We start from the raw sequence: 23,524 nt of genomic DNA, 5'->3' as shown, positions 1-23,524 counted from the left end.
AGGCCGGGCCCTGAGGACAGGCTCCGCGCGTGGGTGCAGCAGGCCGGGCCCTGAGGACAGGCCCCGTGGGTGGGTGGCAGCAGGACAGGCCCTGAGGACAGGCCCCGTGGGTGGGGCAGCAGACCGGGCCCTGAGGACAGGCTCCACGGGTGGGTGCAGGAGACCAGGCCCTGAGGACAGGCTCCGTGGGTGACATCAGGCCGGGCCCTGAGGACAGGCCCCGTAGGTGGGTGCAGCAGACCGGGCCCTGAGGACAGGCTCTGCGGGGATGTTAGTGCATCATTTCTTTGGGACAGGCTGTCTAGGCAGTAGCTGATTGGGCCTCGCAGACGTATGATCTTACAGGGCAGGAGCCTTACAGGGCAGGAGCCTTACAGGGCAGGAGCCTTACAGGGCAGGCTGAAGGGGCTTGCAGGGCAAGCGGTGTGGGTGGGCTGGATGGAACCTGGCCCTTTGGGACAGGCTGGGTGGATAGGGTCAGGTGAGGCCACTGTAATTAATTATGCGACAGGAGAGAACCAAATTATGTGGCAGAGTTTACTAACATATGCAGCAAGAAAAGACAAATCCTGCATATTTTGTGACACCATTAATTATTTAGTCACTTTTACCCTTGTTTACACTGTCTCAGGAAAGGTTTTACCTAATTACTGCCATTTTACCAGACAAATACAGCAGCTGAAAAGTAACTAGCAACTAGGATCAACTCTCAACCTGTCGAGCCAAGCCACACACCCCGGGATAGTAATTAACCATCAGACCTCACTGACCAGCCGGATCAACTGGGTCGCCTCCTGGCCTCCACACTCTCAAACACCTGAGAAGCACCTTCAATGACTCCCTCTCAACACCCAAAGAATCGACACACAGCCGCGTTCACCAGTGAGCCGGAGTACAGGACTGAACCCCACACTGGCGTCACCACACAGCTCCCCAAGACTCTTCGGGTCACCCTAGCTGCCAAAGTCAGACTCGCGCTCAATCCCCCACCCCGCACTTCTGTCTCTACACATCTGGAGGTTTCCAGTGGCTCCCAGTCCACAAACGTGCACTCTTCAAGCAACTAGCAGCGCGCGCTTGCAAGCCATTGAACAGTCTAGGCCCTGCATATCTGAGCAGTACAAATGGGGGAGGGGTCCCAGGAAACTATAGAATGCACAATGAAGAAAGCTCAATAGGAAACCCATACTATTGACTGGAATGTACATTGTTATTTAATCACAAAGTACCAGCGCGTAAACACTCGCACACACAGCATATATTGGCATTGTGAACAAGTTTTAGTGCCCAAGGGAGGGGGAGCAGGAGTGAACGTGCTTGTGATAGGAGGTAGTGCAAGGTGAGGTAGTCTACTACAGTGTAGGTCAAATGTACTTATTAACACAAACCCTTAGAACCTGGCTTCAATTTGAACCAGAGACAGAAACAGGTAAATGAACAACTTTGCAGTTTCCTGTCCCTCCCTTGATGCGGTGCCATCTGAGAGGGGGTGCAGGGGGGCTGCCCTTGTCTGACTGCACACACCCTCCCGGCGGTTTGTGGTCACTTCGCCATACTTGTTGTGTGTGGTTCTTCGCGCCACAGCTGTCCTAGGTGCACACGCTACAGATGAGCATTGACCACGAGGTGTAAGTGGGCCCAAATGTATATTGGATGGGTTCTGTTTCTGATTAAGTATCCAATGACATCCTTCCTTCTGATGTAAATCTCACACCACATCTGTTTCTCACCTTCTTCCAGAGGTACAGCGTGGAGATGACCATCCGCGAGCCGAAGATCCGCGAACTGCTGGGGAAGGTGGCGGCGCTGAGTCGCAGCGGCCCTCCGCTGCCCGGAGATGTCCTGCGGAGGGTGGACCTGATCCGGGAGAAGTGGGACCTCCTTGGGGTAGGTGCCTTGAGTTTCTGTCACTGTCCTCTAGTTCTCGACACGTTGGGGTACACATGGAAGTGGCTTGATATACAACTCTGAGTCGCAGCGGCCCTCCGCTGCCCCGAGATGTCCTGCGGAGGGTGGACCTGATCCGCGAGAAGTGGGACCTCCTCGGGGTAGGTGCCTTGAGTTTCCATCACCGCCCCTCTACTTCTCGAGAAGTTGGGGTGCACCTGGAAGTTGATTGATTTGTTGCCACAAAGGAGATTCAGGGCGTGGATGGAGGCCTACCTCAAGATGGGAACCCATGACTGTATTCTGGGGGGTTCCATCTGATTGAGTCACTGGGGCCGATTCACAGAACTAATCTGAGGCAAAATCCTAACTTTACGACTTTCGGCATTCACAAAAGGCATTTAGTAGTAGTAAAGTTAGGACTCCTAACTTTACTACTACTAAACTGAGACACAATCCTAACTTTACGACTTTCGGCATTCACAAAAGGCATTTAGTAGTAGTAAAGTTAGGACTCCTAACTTTACTACTACTAAACTGAGACACAATCCTAACTTTACGACTTTCGGCATTCATAAAAGGCATTTAGTAGTAGTAAAGTTAGGACTCCTAACTTTACTACTACTAAACTGAGACACAATCCTAACTTTACGACTTTCGGCATTCACAAAAGGCATTTAGTAGTAGTAAAGTTAGGACTCCTAACTTTACTACTACTAAACTGAGACACAATCCTAACTTTACGACTTTCGGCATTCACAAAAGGCATTTAGTAGTAGTAAAGTGAGGACTCCTAACTTTACTACTACTAAACTGAGACACAATCCTAACTTTACGACTTTCGGCATTCATAAAAGGCATTTAGTAGTAGTAAAGTGAGGACTCCTAACTTTACTACTACTAAACTGAGACACAATCCTAACTTTACGACTTTTGGCATTCACAAAAGGCATTTAGTAGTAGTAAAGTGAGGACTCCTAACTTTACTACTACTAAACTGAGACACAATCCTAACTTTACGACTTTTGGCATTCACAAAAGGCATTTAGTAGTAGTAAAGTTAGGACTCCTAACTTTACTACTACTAAACTGAGACACAATCCTAACTTTACGACTTTCGGCATTCATAAAAGGCATTTAGTAGTAGTAAAGTTAGGACTCCTAACTTTACTACTACTAAACTGAGACACAATCCTAACTTTACGACTTTCGGCATTCACAAAAGGCATTTAGTAGTAGTAAAGTGAGGACTCCTAACTTTACTACTACTAAACTGAGACACAATCCTAACTTTAGGACTTTCGGCATTCATAAAAGGCATTTAGTAGTAGTAAAGTGAGGACTCCTAACTTTACTACTACTAAACTGAGACACAATCCTAACTTTACGACTTTCGGCATTCATAAAAGGCATTTAGTAGTAGTAAAGTTAGGACTCCTAACTTTACTACTACTAAACTGAGACACAATCCTAACTTTACGACTTTCGGCATTCATAAAAGGCATTTAGTAGTAGTAAAGTGAGGACTCCTAACTTTACTACTACTAAACTGAGACACAATCCTAACTTTACGACTTTCGGCATTCATTAAAGGCATTTAGTAGTAGTAAAGTTAGGACTCCTAACTTTACTACTACTAAACTGAGACACAATCCTAACTTTACGACTTTCGGCATTCACAAAAGGCATTTCGTAGTAGTAAAGTGAGGACTCCTAACTTTACTACTACTAAACTGAGACACAATCCTAACTTTACGACTTTCGGCATTCATAAAAGGCATTTAGTAGTAGTAAAGTGAGGACTCCTAACTTTACTACTACTAAACTGAGACACAATCCTAACTTTACGACTTTCGGCATTCACAAAAGGCATTTAGTAGTAGTAAAGTTAGGATTCCTAACTTTACTACTACTAAACTGAGACACAATCCTAACTTTACGACTTTCGGCATTCACAAAAGGCATTTAGTAGTAGTAAAGTTAGGACTCCTAACTTTACTACTACTAAACTGAGACACAATCCTAACTTTACGACTTTCGGCATTCACAAAAGGCATTTAGTAGTAGTAAAGTTAGGATTCCTAACTTTACTACTACTAAACTGAGACACAATCCTAACTTTACGACTTTCGGCATTCACAAAAGGCATTTAGTAGTAGTAAAGTTAGGACTCCTAACTTTACTACTACTAAACTGAGACACAATCCTAACTTTACGACTTTCGGCATTCACAAAAGGCATTTAGTAGTAGTAAAGTGAGGACTCCTAACTTTACTACTACTAAACTGAGACACAATCCTAACTTTACGACTTTCGGCATTCACAAAAGGCATTTAGTAGTAGTAAAGTGAGGACTCCTAACTTTACTACTACTAAACTGAGACACAATCCTAACTTTACGACTTTCGGCATTCACAAAAGGCATTTAGTAGTAGTAAAGTTAGGACTCCTAACTTTACTACTACTAAACTGAGACACAATCCTAACTTTACGACTTTCGGCATTCACAAAAGGCATTTAGTAGTAGTAAATTTAGGAGTCCTAACTTTGCTACTACTAAATGCGTTCTGTGAATACTAAAAGTAGTAAGTTTAGGATTTTATCCCAGATTAGTTCTGTGAATCGGCCTCACTGTGGTCATCAGTGCCATTGAGAACCGCAGGATGCACCACGCACGAATGAGGTCGCTCGTTACTGGTCTGGCAGCTCCCATCTGCCAATCAGTACGGTGAACTAAAGGATCAGCCTTTCTTTCCCAAACTTCAGATGCACTTACCTAGACAACTGTTAAACTTTCATCTCATGTGTCTTATTCACAAGTGCAGTTCACACACCCTTATATTCTCAAAGTTTTTCCAGGACATCAGACACCTGTGTCTGAAAACGAGCGTGGAAGTCATGTCTACTTGTTCACTTTCACAAGCTAACCGTGTGCTCAAGCAACACAAGGCTGCTTCTACCCTTTGTAGGTCTGAGCTTCGATGGTGCAGCTGTCAACGGACCTAGTGCTAAAAATATACATTTAGTGGGCTCCAGATCTGCTGCTTTCAACCATTGGCTTACTTCAATCAGCCTCTTTCAGCCATTGGCTTACTTCAACCAGCCACTTTCAGCCATTGGCTTACTTCAACCAGCCTCTTTCAGCCATTGGCTTACTTCAACCAGCCTCTTTCGACCATTGGCTTACTTCAACCAGCCTCTTTCAGCCATTGGCTTACTTCAACCAGCCTCTTTCGACCATTGGCTTACTTCAACCAGCCTCTTTCAGCCATTGGCTTACTTCAGCCAGCCTCTTTCAGCCATTGGCTTACTTCAACCAGCCTCTTTCGACCATTGGCTTACTTCAACCAGCCTCTTTCAGCCATTGGCTTACTTCAGCCAGCCTCTTTCGGATGTACGTCGTTACAACGCGATGTTTTACATCGCAGTACTTTACGACGCATGTTTTACAACGCAAGTCATTACCACGACTTGCGTTGTTGGGGGCTGGATAGTGAATTGTTGAATTTACTATTCCAACTCCAGTCCCCATGGATAGTAGGGAAGGAGTTGGATAGTAAATTAAACTATTTACTATCCTGGAGCGCCCCCCAGCGCAATTCGTTGTTACAACTTGCGTTGTAAAAGTTGCGTCGTAAGGGAACTGCAGTGTAACATCCGCGTTGTAAAGGATGTTCCCCGCCTCTTTCAGCCATTGGCTTACTTCAACCAGCCTCTTTCAGCCATTGGCTTACTTCAACCAGCCTCTTTCAGCCATTGGCTGTGCACTTTGCCAATCATATCTTGGCTCAGCTCAGGGATGTCTTTGTGTCTCAGCTAATGCTATTGGTTGGATGTATACCTTCACCTCCACTCAAGCGATTGCATTGAACTGCATGAGACCACTTCACGTCTCGCTTTATCAATCTGTCCTGCAGATTCTCTCCTGACGGTCTCTCAGTCTATTCCCTCCAACCTCTGTGTGCTTCTTGATCCGAGAGCCTCCCCTATCACACCCCTCACCCCTTCCACCTTCCTGTCGACAAAAGCGGATATACTGAAGGCTTCCTTTCCTTCACTTCAGTCCTCTTTTTGTTTCTATGCCTAAGAAGGTCAGAAGGCAAGGAAGCTTTCATTATAGTCCTTCCTTTCTTCCTTTGTTATAGAATCTAATGAAGAAATATAATAAAGGCTTTCTTGCTGGCCGACCTTTATTATAAATACAAATAAAAACCAGACTGTACTAAAGGCAAGGAAGCCTTCAGTACAGTTTGCCTTTTCATTTCACCGACTGACTTTAATGTACTTACGCTGCACGCAATTACGCATTCAACCCAGAACTATTGTCTTTGCCAGTTCTTGTTAAAGATGGCATCATCAGCTCTCTCCTTCCCCATATATTTGTGCTCGTCATGTAAAATAAGTAAGCATATCTTTCTGGCCACTGTGCTATCTTGTGAGGGGATAATAGTGGAAAAGCAGACGGGATTTAAGAAGTATTCAAGTTGTATTAATAGATCAACCATTTCTACTCCTGTATGGTACTCTAAACAAATAAAAGGCTGTTTCTCAGACATGAACATATCTAATATACGGTGCCACGTGTCGTTGTGGTTTTCGGAATCGTTGTCCATTTTTCATCAGGAACAGCTGACGTGTTTCTCTCTTCACCTATCACACTCTATAAGTCTCGGCCAACCTAAGAGGACTACTTCCTGGTTCCGTAACACTACGTTTTTTGACCTCGGTACACTCTGTGATTCGACTTTGCTATCACTTCCAAGGCTTGACCCGAACCTGGATGTTTACGATCTTACCTCCCAATACCTCACAGTCCTTGCAATCAAAATCAATAGCGTCGCTCCTCTTCAAAGCAAAAGGAAAAGGCCCACTGCCTCAGCACCTTGGTTCAACAAATCCCTCTATGAAGAAAGAAAGTACCTAAGACTACTGGAGAAACAATGGAGACAAGCACCCTCCATCGATAACCTGGCCACGCTTCGTTCATCAAGATCCAAGTACCACAAGCACAGCTTCCTTGAAAAAGCACCGCACTTCAGAAACCTCCTTGACTCAGCCAAAAATAGACCCAAAAAACTATTCGACCTCATCAAGAATCCTAACTGTTCTCCCCCAGCGTCCAAGTTGAAGGATTCTACAAAGAAAGCAGTGGAATTCGCTATATTCTTTGACGAAAAAGTGAAATCACTTGTGGATCAGATCACTCATCCTACCCCTCCAGAGGAGCGCAAATCCTTAGCCATTTGGCAGAACGTTGACCCCATCTCTGAAGATGCCCTCCTCAAATGCATCCTCGAAACAAAGCCCTCCAACCATTCTCTTGACCCCATTCCTAGTGACATTGCCATTTTCTTCTACACCTAAACTCTTTTCTATTGGACCACTCTGGTCAACCTCTCCCTCTGTCGAAGCTCCCTTCCTGTTTCCTTCAAAACTGGGCAGGTCACCCCTCTTCTTAAAAAACCCACCGCTGATGCGAACGACCTCAACAACTTCCGGCCCATCACTAACCTTCCTTGCGAAGATCACAGAAAGATGTGTTGCGAAACAACTCGCTCGTCATTTCAAGGACAATGATCTTCTTGACAATTGTCAGTCCGGCTTCATCCAAAACTGCAGCACTGAAACAGCCCTGCTGCAAGTGATTGATGACGCGCTGCGGATACTCAATTCAGGGGAGTCTTGTCTTCTAATTCTCCTTGACCTTTCTGCAGCCTTTGACACTGTCAATCACAACACCCTCCTCAACACTCTTCAACAGAGAAAGGGCATGGAGGGCACTGTGCTTAAATGCTTTGCTTCCTTCCTCTCTGATAGATCCCAAATGATCAAAATAGCGGACAGTCTTTCATCTCCTTCGGCGGTAGGTCAGGGTGTTCCTCAAGGCTCTATACTTGCACCCACTTTGTTCAAGGTCTATTTGGAACCATTGGGAAATCTCCTAAGTAAATCCGGGATCCTCTATCATCTCTACGCAGACGACACTCAAATCTACTTTAAGGTTGCCTCCACTCACGATCTCTCCATCCTAAGCTCTACTCTCGACTCCATTCAAAACTGGATGTCAACGCATCAACTGATTCTGAATCCCTCCAAAACTGAATTCCTCCTCCTCTCCTCCTCTCTTTCTCCTCCTCCGGTTCAATCATGGATGGATCAGATGAAGCTACTGAACAATAAACCCATCATTGTCGACAGCGCAAAATCCCTTGGTGTCATTCTCGACAAAAAACTCAATCTAATCTCCCACATCAATTCTATTGCAAAGTCTGCTCGATACCAACTGCGCCTTCATTCGGGGATTTGTTGCTTCTTCCCGGAGCATGACCTTAAACACTGGTGCAATCGCTGGTCCTCTCCAGACTGGACTACTGCAATTCTCTTCTTACTGGCCTCCCCAAATCCCACCTGTCCCCCCTTAAATCTGTTTTCCTTTCAGCAGCTCGTTTCATATATGGGGCCAAAGGAAGCGACTACATCACACCCATTTTATCCACCCTCCGCTGGCTTCCCATTGAGGCAAGACCTATCTACAAGACTGCCTGCATCACCCACAAAGCCTTGCACTCTTCTCCTCGCTACCTGGCGAAAAAACTGAAACTATTTGGAGGCTCTAGACCTTCACGCAATGCGGAAAAGTTATTGCTTGAAACTCCCACCTTCAATAAGGAAAGATCGATGGCACAGTCCTTCAAAACTGACCTCAAAGTTCTCCTCCTTCAAAGACACTTCCAAATCTAATTCACACCCTCTCTATTCCCTCAAGGAAGTTCTTTCACTCTAGGTAATTATGTACTCCATGCCTATAGAAGTGCCTTCCCAGTGTGTTCTTGTGTTTCGAGTGTCTGCCACTTATTGCAGTATTATACTTCTGCTTATATCTTGTACGCTTATGTATTTTGCACACTTGTCACTTTTTCCTCTTGTAACGTATCGTTTGCTACCTCTTCTTGTATTTTGTTAGCTTTTAGTACATCTACAATTGTCACTTTTGCCTCATGTAACGTAATGTTTGCTTTTGTAACATGCCCACTTGTAATCTTCTCCTCATGTAACGCAACTGTTCCTGTTGTGAAGCGCTCTGACACCTTCGGGTAAAGTCCACGCCATATAAAAACGCATACAAATAAATAAATAAATAAAAATGTGTTTCGCCACAGAGGACTTTTTCAAGACTGTAAGAACAAAGAATGTTTATATCAGAATTGGAGATGTAACAGAAAAGGGGGATAAGATGCAGGTGTGACAGGGAGGATAACAGACCATTCCCCAGACCATTCCCCATCCAGTGAGATGCAGAAGTAGCAATGAACTGCTGCTGAAATAAAGGAATTCTGCCTTTTTGTTCCCCAAACTTAGACAGGGGCGGCTCCTTTTCAGGGGCTCTAGGGCACAGCCCTACCACCATGAACCCAAGGAGCCACTGCTAAATTAAACTAATACTCTTGTAATAATTTAGCAGTGTTCATGCAGACACAACTTCTGTGTTTAAATGGACATTGTGCAGGTCAGCCCTCTCAGCCTCTCCACCAGGCTGCTGCTGATGAGAGGAGGAGAAAGAGGGGGGGGGGGCTTGGGGTGGAGGATGATCAAGCTACAGAGTGTTGTTTACAAACACAGCACTCCATAGGTGGATGTCTGGGTTGTGGATGTATGACATTACAACGCATGCTTTTACATCGCATGCCTTTGCAACGCTGTTTTTACAACGCACGCCTTTACAATGCATAGTGCTTTGGGGCGCTGGAGAGTGAATAGTTTAATTTACTATTCCAACTCCAATCCAGTGGATAGTAGGGAAGGTGTTGGATAGTAAATTAAACCTATTCCCTATCCTAGAGCGCCCCCCAGCGCAATGCGTTGTAATGGTTTGCGTTGTAAAAGTTGCGTCGTAAAGGCACTGCATGGTAAAAGTTGCGTTGTAAAGGATGTTTCCCCTGGATTGCGCATGTGAGGTGTCTAGTTCAACTGCGACCCCCTGATGCTGGCCCAATCCTTTTTATTTAGCTGACACTCTGCACATGCCTCAGGCAGCACAGTAAATCTGCTAAAATGTGACTCTCAGGGCACACGTCAGCGCATCCCTGAGACCAATGAGAAGCCACACAGAGCAGCAGGGGCGGGACCGCCAGCGCTGTCCCGCATTCTGACAGGACTGTGCGTCCAGTCCTATCAAGAACATGGGTGAGGGTTTTTAGGTGGGTCTTCCTTCTAAACCTGTCCCTGATGCTCCATTAGGGGAGAGGAGTTGGCCTAACGGCTAGGGCAGTCGACCTCGAATCTGGAGAACTGGGTTCGAGTCTCGGCAATGACGCTGAACATCCTGTGATTCTGGGCAAATCACTTAATCTCCCCGCGCCTAACAAAAATGAAATGCGTCCTCATGTAATGCAACTGGTGCTATGTAAAGCCTGCTGATACCCGATTTGGTCAAGTTTGCACTAAATAAAACTCTGTAAAATACAAAAATAAATAAATCCAGCTCCTTGTTAGGAATCCTAGCTTGCTGGTTGTTTATGTCCAGCATTGCAATTACTGCTTTGCTGCTCTCATGGAGCCACCAAAGGAAGAAAAGTAAGTAAAACAAAACAGGCTGTGAAGGTTTTCTGTATATTTGTGAGTGATTGAGAGAGAATACAATTCAATCAATCTGAATCTTGTAAAGAGCCACTACTCGCCCGTGAGGATCTCGAGGTGCTGGGTGGGGCTGGGGTTCGGTCGCAGAGCCGGGTCTGGAGGTCCTTCCTGAATTGCGGCAGTGATGGTGATTGCCTGAGGTGCAGCGGCAGGGAGTTACCGGTCTTTGTAGCGAGGTAGGAGAAGGATCTTGCTCCAGATGTGGTTTTACGGATCTGTGGGATGGCGGCCAGGGCCAGCTGGGTGGAGCGGAGATGTCTGATGTGAGAGTAGAAGGAGAAGGCGATGGTTGCGGTATGCAGGTCTGGTATTTCAAGGTGTGCTTGAGAAGCTTGACGGTGACTCTTGTTGACAGGTCGCCAATGAAGGTCTCTCAGGTGGCCGGTGATTTGGTTGCGTGTGGGATGCTCAGCATGAGCCTGGCAGAGGTGTTCTGGACAGCCTGTAGTTTTTTTTAGTTTCGGAGTGGTGCCGACGTAGAGTGCATTGCCGCAGTCGAGTTTGCAGCTGACAAGCACCTGGGTGACTGCTTTACTGGACTGTGGGGATCCACTTGAAGGTCTTACGAATGAGGAAGAGTGTGTGGAAGCGAGAGGATGAGATGGCATCGATTTGGTGGTTCATTGAGTGCGAGGAGTCCAGGATGATGCCGAGGTTTGTGCGTGGTCCGTGGCTTTGGGGGGATTCCTAGCGCTGTGGGCCACCAAGAGTCATCCCATGCAGAGGTGGAGCAGCCCCGGATGAGGACTTTGGTCTTCTCTGAGTTTAGCTTAAGGCAGCTGTCCTTCATCCAAGGGGCCACTCCCTTCATCCCATCGTGGATGTTGCTCTTGGTGGCTGTGGGTTGGTCTGTGAGGGAGAGGATCAGCTGGACATCGTAGAAGATGATGTTGAGTCCATGGCTTTTGACGATGTCTGCGAGTGGGGCCATGAAGATATTGAAGAGGGTGGTGCTCAGGGGGATCCCAGAGGCACTCCTCAGCCAAACTCTGTGGGTTCTGATTTGAACTGTGGAAGTTTGACTCCCTGCGTTCGGCTGATGAGAAAGGAGTGGATCCATTTGAGGGCTTTGTTGCGGATTCTGGTGTTGTGGCGTCTTGCTCAGATGGTGTGGTGGGAGACGGTGTCAAAGGCGGCCGAGAGGTCCATGGCGAGGAGGGCTGGATTCTGGCCTCGGTGCAGGAGGGTGCCGATGTCGTCTGTAATGGTGAGGAGAGTGGCCTCAGTGCTGTTGTTGCAACTGAAGCCCGATTGGGAGAGGTCCAGGATGTTGTCTGTTTCGACAAACTGGGGGAGTTGGGCATTGATGGCTTTCTCGACGACTTTGGCTGAGAAGGGCAGCAGAGAGATGGGTCTGTAGTTCATGAGGTTTATTGGGTCACCAGGAGGTTTCTTTAGCAAGGGGTTGATCTCGATGTGCTTCCAGTCTTCCGGGAAAGTTGCGGACTCAATGGAGCAGTTGATGGTGCAGCAGAGTACGGGTGTGATTGAGGTGTCGGCTCCCTTTAAGATCTGGTCAGGGCGGGGATCCGTGGGGGCTCCGTGGTGGATGTTCTTCATGATCCTGAGGGCGTCGTCAGGGGTGAGGCTGGTCCAGTTGGCTACTGTCTGCTGGGGTCTGAAGCCATTGGGTGCGGTGGTTGGGGGTGGGGCGGATGAGTCTTATGTTGCGAAGCTGTTGTGAGTGTACTCGGCCGGCACAATGCACTCGTACACAGATGATGTGTGGTTTATACTGTCCTAGATGGCTTTTTCAGGGTCAAGAGGGGTGCAGAGGAGCCCCAGGCTGTGGGACATGGAGTCGGGCCAGAAACAGAAACCCTGTATTTGGTGTAAGAGTGGATGGATGCAGTGTAGGTTCGAAAATATACGTGAATACCCAGCTCACCGCCTCTCTCTCTGGAAGGGTATGTGAACACCCCTTCCCTCCGTGGAGGGGTATCTGAACACCTCTACGGAGGGGTATGTGAACACCCCTCCCCTCTATGACGGGGTATGTGAACACATCTTCCCTCTATGGAGGGGTTTAAAATACCTCTGTGGAAGGGTATGTGAACACATCTGCCCTCTGTGAAGGGGTATGTGAACACATCTGCCCTCTGTGGAGGGAAATCTGAACACATCTGCCCTCTGCGGAGGGGTTTGTGAATACCTCTGTGGCGAGGTATGTAAACACATCTGCCCTCTGTGGAGGGGTATCTGAACACATCTGCCCTCTATGGAGGGGGTTAAAATACCTCTGTGGAGGGGTATGTGAACACATCTGCCCTCTATGGAGGGGTATGTGAACACCCCTCCCCTCTATGGAGTGGTGTTAGAAAGGTGATCCCGGGGGAGGCAGAAGATGTCTGACTGACCACCCCTAGGTCCACCTCTCCGTTGAGAAGTAGCCGAGCGTTACCGAGAGGCCTCCTGGGTGAGGGTCGTCTCCTAGGACCATACAGCAGAGTAATTACAACACCACAAACGGACACCACACAAGAAGTTAAGTTCGTAGGCTTTATCAAGAATAAAGGTTGCTTGTTCTCAGAAATATGTACAGGTAGATCGATGGATCGGTAAAGTCTCGTAAATAAGGGACAGGGTAGCGGGACAGTCTCAATGCAGGTGCCGGAAGGGATACCCTGCGCACAGCTCTCAATCCTCGAGCTGGGGGGTTCCGAGAGGTCGAACCGCGGCAGCGCCAGCAGGCTCTCAAGATGGTTCAGCGGACGGGGGCCGCGGCAGCGCCAGCAGGCTTTCAAGATGGTTCAGCGAAAGTGGGCCGCGGCAGCGCCAGCAGGCTCCCAAGATGATTCAGCAAAGGTGGGCCGCGGCAGTGCCAGCAGGCTCCCAAGATGGTTCAGAGAGGGTGGACCGCGGCAGCGCTAGCAGGCTCCAAAGGTAGCTTCAGGTTACAGGATAACGGGTTCTTCTGGTGTCAGCCGCGACAGCGTCAGTAGGGCTTTCCAGTCCAGGATACAACTGCTGTCCTACTCCGGGGCTGGCCCAGATATAGGACTGGAGTCCTTTGATGTCCGGACCCTCGCGCCTGGGGGTCAGAGGGGCCGGGATGATGGTGTCCAGACACCCAGCAGGGGGGTGGAGCCAGCGCCCAGGGAGGCCGGAGGGCGATCGATACCAGGCGCCCGGGGACGGCTGGAGGCCCATCGAAACTTCCCTCCTCTGGGATCTGTTGAGTGGCCACTCGACCACCTGGGTGGATCTTGGTGCCTCGATGTCGGGGCTTCGCTGGGGCCTTGGTCGGGGACGAGGCCACGTGGTCGTGACGTGGTGGGTCCAAGATGGACTCGGGCGAGGCCTCGTGCCCAGGACGTGGTTCGTGACGTGACGGGCCCAAGATGGAGTCAGGCCGGTAGTGGTGGTCCGGGGTGGTAACCGGACCGGCAGTGTTGGGGCGTGCAGGGCCGGGCAAAGGGGCCGCCCGAGGCCCGGCGGAGGGCCGATGTCGTTCTGGGCCCGCCATGCGGGAGGGGTAGAACCACGCCATGAGGCCGGATCCAACAAGTGGTAAGTAAGCACCCCCACCCCTCTGCGGAGGGTATGCGAGCACCCCTCCCCTCGGTGTAGGGGTATGTGAACTCCTCTCCCCTCTGTGAGGGGTATGTGAACACCTGTGCCCTCTGTTGAGAGGTATGTGAACACCCCACCCCTCTATGGAGCGGTATGTGAACACCCCTCCCCTCTATGGAGGGGTGAGTAAGCACCCCCACCGCTCTGTGGAGGGTATGCGAGCACCCCTCCCCTCTGTGGAACGTATATGAACGCATCTCCCCTCTGTTTTTAAAAGAATTTTTTATTTTTATTTAATGCGATTTTATATAGCGCAAACTTTACCCAAAGGTGTCAGAGCGCTTTACATAAGAACCAGTTGCAAAACATAAGGACTAAGGATTACATGCGTTACATAAAAGATACAAACAGAAAGACTTGCAAATGTACAAGATGTAAAGTCACACAAGGAAGAGATACGAATGGATATACTCTAAGAGTCACATAGGAATGGTAGAGAGTTCAAAGGTCTACTGCATATACTAGTGATTAGAGTTATCTCTATATACATAGGGAAGGGATATGACTGGATATACTCTAAGAGTCACATAGGTAAGGTAGAGAGTGCAAAGGTCTACTGCATATACTAGTGATTAGAGTTATCTCTATATACTGAAAAACAGAGTTCCATTAAGTGGGTTCGGAGGGGGGATGCAGTCACAGCACAAAGGGAGGGTGGGAGGGATACACGGGTATGGAGAAAAGGCAAATCAGAAAAGGGAAGAAACATTTGAGGATCGTCTAGGGGGAAACGAGAAGTGTGGAGTGGTATGTGAACACCCCCCCCCCTCTCCCCAGGCCCTCCCTCCCAGGTGGCGGTATCGACGTCACGCTCCGGCTCCGCCACTTGTCTCTCCCTCGTCGGGCCTCGTCTGGTGCCCGCCTTTCATCATTACACTTTGCACAAGACACACAAAGAAATATGTAAGTAAAGCGCGCGTGCCCCGGGCCGCTCCCGCCAGATTGATGTACACAGACTGTCACGGATGAGCGGCCCTTAATAGGATTTATTCTAAAACTGCACGGGAGAGGTGGCCGAGGCGGCCTCGGGCCCCGGGGTGGGGGCCGCCTCCTCCCGGAACGGAATCTCCATTTTAAATATGGACTCAGGCCCTGATGGATGAAAGGAAGGCGCCATTCGGGATGGGGATTCCTAGGGGGAGGGGTCCAACTGTGCATGACGTCACAGCATTTACTCCTTCCACTGGGATGAATGTATGTGCCAGCAAATACTATGTGAGTGTATAAAAAACAAACACTTACAGCACCTGCTGCTATGGCCAGGGCGAGTCTAGGCGCTAACTAACCCTGGGCGTAGTTCACGTAGTAGCGCTTTACGTAGCTATGCGACGTGCACTTCGCTTACTTACGCGAACTGCGTAGTGCACTGTGCAAAATGCTGTTCACACTGATTGCACAGTGCCGGATGCTTGTCCGCACTTGGGGCTCCATGTATGGGGATTTGATTTTTTTATTTTTTTTATTTTTATTTTGTAATATGCAAGTGAATCGGAAAGGGGGAAGGGGAACAGAGCAAGAGGAGCAAGAAAAGAGGAAAGGAAGAACAGGCGACAGGTCGCCACAAATCCCCACACAGGGGGAGCAAAAAATTGGGGAGGAAAGCATTCGCAAAGGAAGGGGCCGTAGAACTCCAAAGTCCACCACAAGATGACAGCAGCCAGGCAAAGCAACAGGGTTCGGGCCAGAAGGCCGCCCAGCACAGCGTTCAGATCAGTCCTGGTGCTCCAACCGTGAATGCATTGTTCGTGGTTGAGAAAGGCAGCCCCAACTTCAGCCGTGGTCTAATGTCCAACCCAAGAGCCAGGCAAGTCGCAACAGGAGAAGGAACCCAGAATTAACTTCCCCAACTACCCCCCCTCCCTCGTCCACCCCCCACACCCACCCCCCCCCAGTGGTGGCGACATTCAAGCTCACAAACCAACACAGTGACTCCCGCAATGTATGGAAGACATCCCTAAGGTGCTCAGATTTGGAAAAGATGTAGGGACCTCAGCGCTGATGGGCACACCGCCGAAGGCAGGCCTCGGGACAGAAACCTCACAAGTGGGCCCCAATTGCACATAAAATTCTTAAAGTTCCCCCGGAATATGTCAGAAAGACGTTCCATGCTCAACAAACGCCATAACCGGGCATGCCACAAGGAAACAGCAGGGGTAGATGGGGACTTCCAAGCAGCTGCCAAAGTCATCTTAGCCGCACCCAAACACAACCACATGACACGCTTATCCGCCCTAGTTTGGTGCGCAAGCAATGGATCCCTTAGACCTAATAAGACAAAGGCCATGGAGTCAGGGATTGGGTAGCCCAAAATATCCTTTAGATGGGAGAGAATCTCGGCCCAGAACGGCCGAATGGAGGGACAGTCCCACCAGATATGGCTAAAGTCCCCCAGCATCCCACAACCCCGCCAGCATCTATCTGAAGTAGTTGGAAATATGCGGTGTAATTTAGATGGATATAAGTACCAATCAAAGATGAGTTTCATGTGGGCCTCCCTGAGGTCAGTTGAGTGGTTATGTGCCGTCACATCCCGCCATAATCCCTGCCAATCATTAACGGAGATGTCCCTCCCCAGAGTGGACTCCCAGTGTTCTTGATATCGCGGCCGCGGAGACATAGTAGTATCTAAGAGTAATCCATACAGAAAAGAGATCGCGCCTCTCATGGTGGAAGTGCGAAGAAGAAAAGACTCGAATTTCGTCAGAGGTCTGGTAGCGGCGTCCACAACTGCAGGCGACGTCGCCCAGTGTAGGAGCTGAAGATGTCTATATCGCTCCGTCGGTAGAACTCCATAGTCCCTCATACAGTTGTGGAAAGTGAGGGGTTCGGCGCCATGGAACAGGTGGGTGAGGGCCCTGCAGCCACCCTCCCTCCAAGCCTCAAATGGACCCTCCGTCAGGGCCGGGGGGAAGGCCGGGTTAAAATGAATTGGGGTGAATGGGGATGGAAATGTGGTCCAACGGTCATCGCCGCTCACCGTATCCCAAACCTTCAAAACCGTGCTCATGGGGGTGCTAATGTATACATTTCTGGGTCGGTCCATCTTAGGCTTCCAGGCTAGATCCCAGATGGAGCGGCCCGCGACACTCCGGTCCATGTGGAGCCAATGCTTCTCCGAAAGCTGTTGGGACCACTCCACCAAAATTCTCAATTGGGCAGCTTTGTAATACAGATGCATATCTGGAAAGCCCACTCCACCCTCCAATCGCGGGCGTCGAAGAACCACAAACGGAAGTCGCGCTCGGCCACCTTGCCAGACAAATTTCAGCATCAAGGTCTTCAATCGGCGAAAGAAGTCCAGTCCTATCGGGATGGGTAAAGCCTGAAACAGATATAAGAGCTTGGGGAGGAGAACCATTTTGAGTGCATGGATCCTGCCCAGCCATGAGATAAATTTGGGTTTCCATCGCTCCAGTTCAGTCCGGATTGATGTCAGGATCAACGGGAAATTAGCTTGGAACAGGGCACCTACGGTGGGAGTCAGTCGCACTCCCAGATAGAGCAAGGATGACGACGCCCACGTAAGCGGAGTAAGCGACCGGATCCGCTGTACCTCCTCCGGTGACAGGGTCAGGTTTAAGATGTAGGACTTATCAAAATTAACCTTAAATCCTGCAACCTCCTCATATGCGGAGAGTACCGAGTGAACATAGGGGAGTGACGACGCCGGGTCACAAACGGACAACAAGACGTCGTCGGCAAAGAGCGAGATCTTATGTTGCTCACCCGTAAAAGGAAGCCCTAGAATCCGCTCATTCTCCCGCACCGCCAACGCCAATGGCTCTATGCTAAGAGCGAAGAGGAGGGGCAAGAGGGGACATCCCTGGCGCGTCCCTCTGGAGTGGCAGAAGCTTCCGGACCTGTGGCCGTTGACCAACACTCGGGAAGTAGGGCTACTGTAGTTGGCCTCGATCATTCGCACGAAGTGGGGCGAAAACCCAAAGGCCACCAGAGTCTTGTGTAGAAACCCCCAATCGACGCGATCGAAGGCTTTCTCCGCGTCAAGTCCTATCAGTACCGCAGGCACGTGGAACCGTTCCGCTTTTTCAATGAGGTGGACGACGCGACGCAGATTATCGTGAGTCTGCCTACCCTTAATGAACCCAGATTGATCAGGATGGATCAGGGCAGGCATCAGGTTTTGCAGTCTGCCCGCCAATATGGAGGAGTACAATTTAGCGTCTAGATTGAGGAGTGCTATTGGGCGATAAGATGTACAAGAAGTGGGGTCCTTCCCTGGCTTGGGGATAACAGTAATCAACGCCTCGGCCATAGAGTCCGTGGTCCTACCGTCAGTCGCCATTGCATTGAAGAGAGAGACTAAAGAATCGCAAATGTCAGCTGCGAACGTCTTGTAGAAGAGGGCCGTGTAGCCGTCAGGCCCAGGGGCCTTATGCAGCTTCAGGGCCTTGATGGCATCCAGGACCTCCTCTCGTGTGATGGGGGAGGACAGCAAGTCATTCCATTCCGTAGAGACTTTCGGAAGAGGCAAACCCTCCAGAAACTTGGATTGAGCCTCCGGATCGAGAGCATCACCCGAGTAAAGCGCTGCATAGAAGCACCCAAAGATGGCTGCTTTGTCCGCGTCTCTGTGTTGAACAGCGCCCGCGTGGTCACGTATACCACCTATATAATCCCGTTCGCGTTTGTCACGAAGTTGCCGGGCAAGATGGCGCCCAATTTTGTTGCCTTGGGAGTAGGAGGTACGTCGAAGACGCAAAAGAGTAAATTCCGCTCTGTTGTTATAATGGGCCCTCAGCTTCCCTCGCACTGCCGTCAGGGGGCGCAGAGTCACCCTGGAAGGATTCGCCTTGTGGGCCTGTTCCAAGGCGGCAAGTTCCGATTCAAAGGCCTCCCTCTCCTCACGCCTCAATTTGTTCAGGTTTGCGTTAAGAGCAAGGCACGTGCCCCTTAAGGAGGCCTTGCACGCGTCCCACGTGTTATATACCGAGGTGTCTGAAGGAGGATTGAGGAGAAAGAATTCGCCAATCGCCTTGCGCAAGGCCTTACAGGACATCTCATCTCTCACTAGAGCAGCTGGAAAGTACCACTTACGCCAACCGTCCCCCCCAGCGGTCCAATGTAGCCCCAGAACTAGCAGGCTATGATCGGATAACGAGAGCGGGAAGATAGCAGACAGTTGTATATCCCCCCGAAGAGCCTGGCTAACCAAGACATAGTCAATGCGAGAGTACGAGCGATGAACGTTAGAAAAAAAAGTGTAGTCCCTAGCCTGTGTGTGAACAAAGCGCCAACTGTCTATGAGCCCCAGATCACCCACCTGACGCTTAGTTTCCTCCGTGAAGACGCCAGTGTCCGCTCTACGCGCCCCAGAACTATCCAAGTCCCTGTCCCACACCATGTTGAAGTCACCCAGCAGAAACAAATGCCCCTCCACAAAGTCCCCTATCTTATCCAGCAAATCCTGCAAAAAGCCATTCTGACCCGTATTCGGAGCATACAGCACTGCAAAAGTACAGAGGCGGCCATGCAACATCCCCTTCACCATAAGCCAGCGGCCTTCTTTATCAGCATTTACACCCATGGGTTGAAAGTGTAGGGAAGCCCGGAAGAGAAGGGCCACCCCTCTATGCTTCGTGGTCGCGGATGCCCTATAGATAAGAGGGAACTGCTTATGACGGAGTCTCAATTCGTCCCTCCTAGCCAAGTGGGTTTCTTGGAGAGCAACCACATCTAAATGATGATCCACAATGTACTTCCAAAGCTTCTGCCGCTTTTGCGGGGAGTTAAGGCCTTTTACATTCCAAGTGCCTATGCTAATAGGCATAATGGGAAATTAAAACACCACGCCATGCACACGTCAAGAAAGCCACTCAGCCCAGGCAGCCCTCCGACACACTGTGGAGCCCAAGACCATCGAGGACATTCAAGCAAGGGGAACCAGGGGTAAGACCCCAGCCATAACCATATTAAGGGGGCCGCCCACCCACTCCCCGAACCTCCCAGGACGGCCACTCCTCCAGGAAGTGTGAGAGCTAAGGGAGCCATCACACAGATCAAACCATGAGTCGTAGGAGCAAACATCGTTGAAGACACCATCATCATACAGCTAACACACAAGGTCGCCACCACCACCCCCCCCAACACCACCCCCAAACCAAAGCGCTCTGCCATTACAACTACTTGCAGAACACCAATCGACCCGCCCCCCCAAAACAACCCCAATATAAAAAGAACAGAGCACAAGGCTCGTAACCTGAAACGTAGGTTCGTCAGTTCCAATGGGCCACAGGGCACAGGGTCCACATCAGACTGGTATCGGGGTGGGGACTCCAGATCAGGGGTCCCCAGGGCCAAGGCCCGGGGTGTCTTCTCCAAAAGTACCATAGCACCCCAGGGTCGCAGGGACAGAGGCGCCCCGGCGCCCGATTATCAAAGAAGGCAAGGATCATGCCGCTCCAGAGGATCGCTGAGTATCCGCAAGAGTGGCCGAGGCCACCGACGCCACCGCTGATCCCCTCTCCTGTAGGCTGACAGAATGATCCGGTCTCAGCCGTTCCGGGGAAGCTCCAACTCGGTGCCAGGATGAAGAGCGACGTCGGCGCCGCGAAGAGGAGGACTGCGTCGCCTGCGATGATGGAACTTCCTCCAATCCCAACAGGTCCCTCGCGGCTTTCAGAGAGCGGAGCTGCACCAACCTGTTCTGCCATCGGAATATAATCCTGAAAGGGTGACCCCAGGAGTAGGAGACGCCCTGTTCCCTCAAATAAGCAGTCACAGGCCGGAAGTCCCTCCGCTTCTGCAGCGTGGACGCTGCCAAATCTTGGAAAAGCTGAGGCTGATGGTCTCGGAAGCTCAAGGAGCCGAGGGTCCTGGCGTTCCGGAGGATGCGTTCTTTAATCTGAAAATCATGGACACACACAAGAATGTCTGGGGGGGGGCCACCCCGCCTGGGTAGGCCAACTCTGTGCACTCGATCCAACTTAATCTCCTGAACATCTTCCTCGTCCAGCACCTGGAGGAAGAGGGCATGCACATACCCCGTTAGGTCACCAGCTTCGCCATCCCAGGGGACCGCTCTGACACGGATGTTGTTTCTTCTGGAGCGGTTCTCCAGGTCCTCGGCATATGCTTGCAAGTTCAGGTTCTGATCCGCAAGGCGAAGAACATCCTGCTGTAACTGGTGAACGTCATTTGCCATAGTCAAGTCGTGATCTTCTAGCACGGCCACCCGCTCCCCAACGCCGTCCACATCTCTCCGGACCTCACGTAGGTCCGATGCCAGCTGAGCACGGAGCTCAGAGATGTCCTCCTTGATCGAGGCAAAGAGTTCCGCCATGAAAGCCTTGGTGGCTGGCGCCTCCCCGTCTGGTTGACTGGTCGAGCCACTCGCTCCAGGGGAGTTCGGCGGTTGCGATCCCTTCGAGGCCCCCTCCTTCACTGTCCTCCCTTTGCGTGGCAAGTTCGACATCGCGGCGAAGCCTCGGAAACAAGGCCGTCCAAGAGGTAGGCCGTGCAGAGTTCCACGGTAATGGCCAATCCCAAACACTCCGCACACACCGACAGTCCCAAGACGCAGGCAGCGCAGTGCCCGGGGGCCCCCCCCCGCGGCTCCGTATGGTCAAAGATAGGGGAAACTCCCTAGGCCGCAGGGACCACGTCGAGGCGCCAGGCAGGGGCAGCCACCCCAAGCACGCCCAACGCCGCCCGATCAACAAAGTTCAGGGTCCTCCCAGCCGGCCAAAGCTCACCTGCACAGTCCGTCCCGGGCAGCCGTCACTCCTCGCCGCACTGCACCGAGGATCTCAGCCGCGGCGCCCACGGGCCGCGCAGGGGGTGGGGCGGTGTCCGCCAGCTCCTCCGAGGAGCTCGCTGCTGCGCCGGGCCCCCGCTCACTCCTCTTCCCCTGTCAGCACAGTGCAGCGGCGGCTGGTAGAACGGCAGCCCGGCCCTGCGCGCCACCACTACTCCAGGGCCCGGCGCTGTTTCAGGCGGGGCAAAGTCCTCGGTTGGCGGGTAGGCTCCGCTCGCAGCCACAGTGCCCAGCAGAACTCCTCACGCCACGGGCGCCATCAGCAGGCCGCGGGTGGGCTCCGCTGGTCAAGCGAAACTTAGGGCCGCTGCTCGGGCGGGTTCCGATGCGAGTCCCTTGACTGCGGGTGACTCGGGTGGGCACCGGCAGTCCGCCCTCCCCCTGCACGTCCCCACCGGGGCAGCCGCGTACCGGCACTCGAGGTACAGGGTGGGCTCCCGGGCGCCTCGGGCCGCACTGCAAGCTCCGTCGTCCTCCGCTCGATGGGGGTCACTCTGGCTTGACCCGGGCAGGCTCCGTTCGTTTAGCCCGATGTGTGGGGCCGCCGCTCCGCGAAGCCACGCCCAGCCGACGCCGAGCCCCTGCACTCCCCGGCGGCCTCGCTTCCACGCCAAGCCGGTGCTCAGTAGGCCGGATCTGGAAGGGCACCCGACGGCGCCTTATGATCGCTCCGGGATGCGTCGAGAGCACCGGACCCCTCCGCTCAACGCCGCCGACCTCCGCGGATGTTTCAGAGCGGCACGAGGTCCCGCTGGCAAAGCTACTCAATGCTGAGCAAATCGGGCGCCGGAGCGACTCAGAAGTACGTCTTACTCCGACGCCATCTTGGCCACGCCCCTCCGGGATTTGATTTTTGACCGGGCAGCAAGTCACCTCGCTGAGCTGCCCTACGTCAAAGTGAAAGGTCAGGAATGCACAGTATTTATCCAATATGGTTCATTTCTGTCATTTCCCCCAGGCTGGCACAGTTTCGGCAGCCTGGCACCAACACATGCACCCTTGCACCGAGGTGCCAGGGCACCAGTGTTGTCGGCATGATTTGTTGTGTGCAGACAGGGGTACTTCCCTGCACAAAAAAATCCTGAGGCATTTTCCTCATTTCATGGCAGCACACATGGAAAGAGGAATAAACGAGGGGAAATACAGATATTTCTCCTCTTTATGCCTCACCTCGGGAGGCGTAAGGTTTTGACATATCCCCAGGTTTACATGTTTTTGTGAATTTGTGGAAGCACAAAAATCCATGGGTGTTGCGCGGCACACCCACCACAATGCCCCGGGAACGCCTCTCGAATGCAGAGTAAAGCAAGCGGGCGACTTGTGCTTCCTTGCCGTACTCCATATCTATGAGGCCATGGCCATGCAATGCTACGAAAAGTGGCTTTGCGTGACCTCTTAGATATGATTTCAAGCTTTGCAACATCAGAGTGTCGCAAAAAGGGACTCATCAGCAGAGCAAGGGGCTTGTAAATATGCCCCTTGGTGTTCAGTTGTAGGTCCAGTAGGGTTGTGACCTCTCTCCCTCACTCTCCCCCCTCTCTCTCCCTCTCTCTCTCTCTCTGTCCCTGTCTCTCTCCCCCCTCTCTCTCCCTCCATATCTCCCTCTCTCTCTCTCTCTCTCTGTCCCTGTCTGTCTCTCTCCCCCTCTCTCTC

At 51.1% G+C, this 23,524-nt stretch overlaps 1 protein-coding gene across 1 annotated transcript in view; it reads left to right on the top strand.

Annotated features, from left to right (window-relative positions):
* The window catches only part of AKAP6 (A-kinase anchoring protein 6), an 848,588-nt gene that overhangs the window by 770,051 nt on the left and 55,013 nt on the right, over positions 1 to 23,524 (top strand). The window contains exon 9 of the mRNA XM_078659390.1: positions 1,741 to 1,887. Within this exon, the coding sequence (XP_078515516.1) occupies positions 1,741 to 1,887 (147 nt within the window). The remainder of the gene's footprint in view (positions 1 to 1,740; positions 1,888 to 23,524) is intronic.

This window comes from Lissotriton helveticus, chromosome 9 (genome assembly GCF_964261635.1).
Source record: "Lissotriton helveticus chromosome 9, aLisHel1.1, whole genome shotgun sequence".
In the NCBI taxonomy this organism is placed as follows: Eukaryota; Metazoa; Chordata; class Amphibia; order Caudata; family Salamandridae; genus Lissotriton; species Lissotriton helveticus.
Note: the sequence above shows the minus strand (reverse complement) of the source record. Positions and strands in the feature narration are given on the sequence as shown.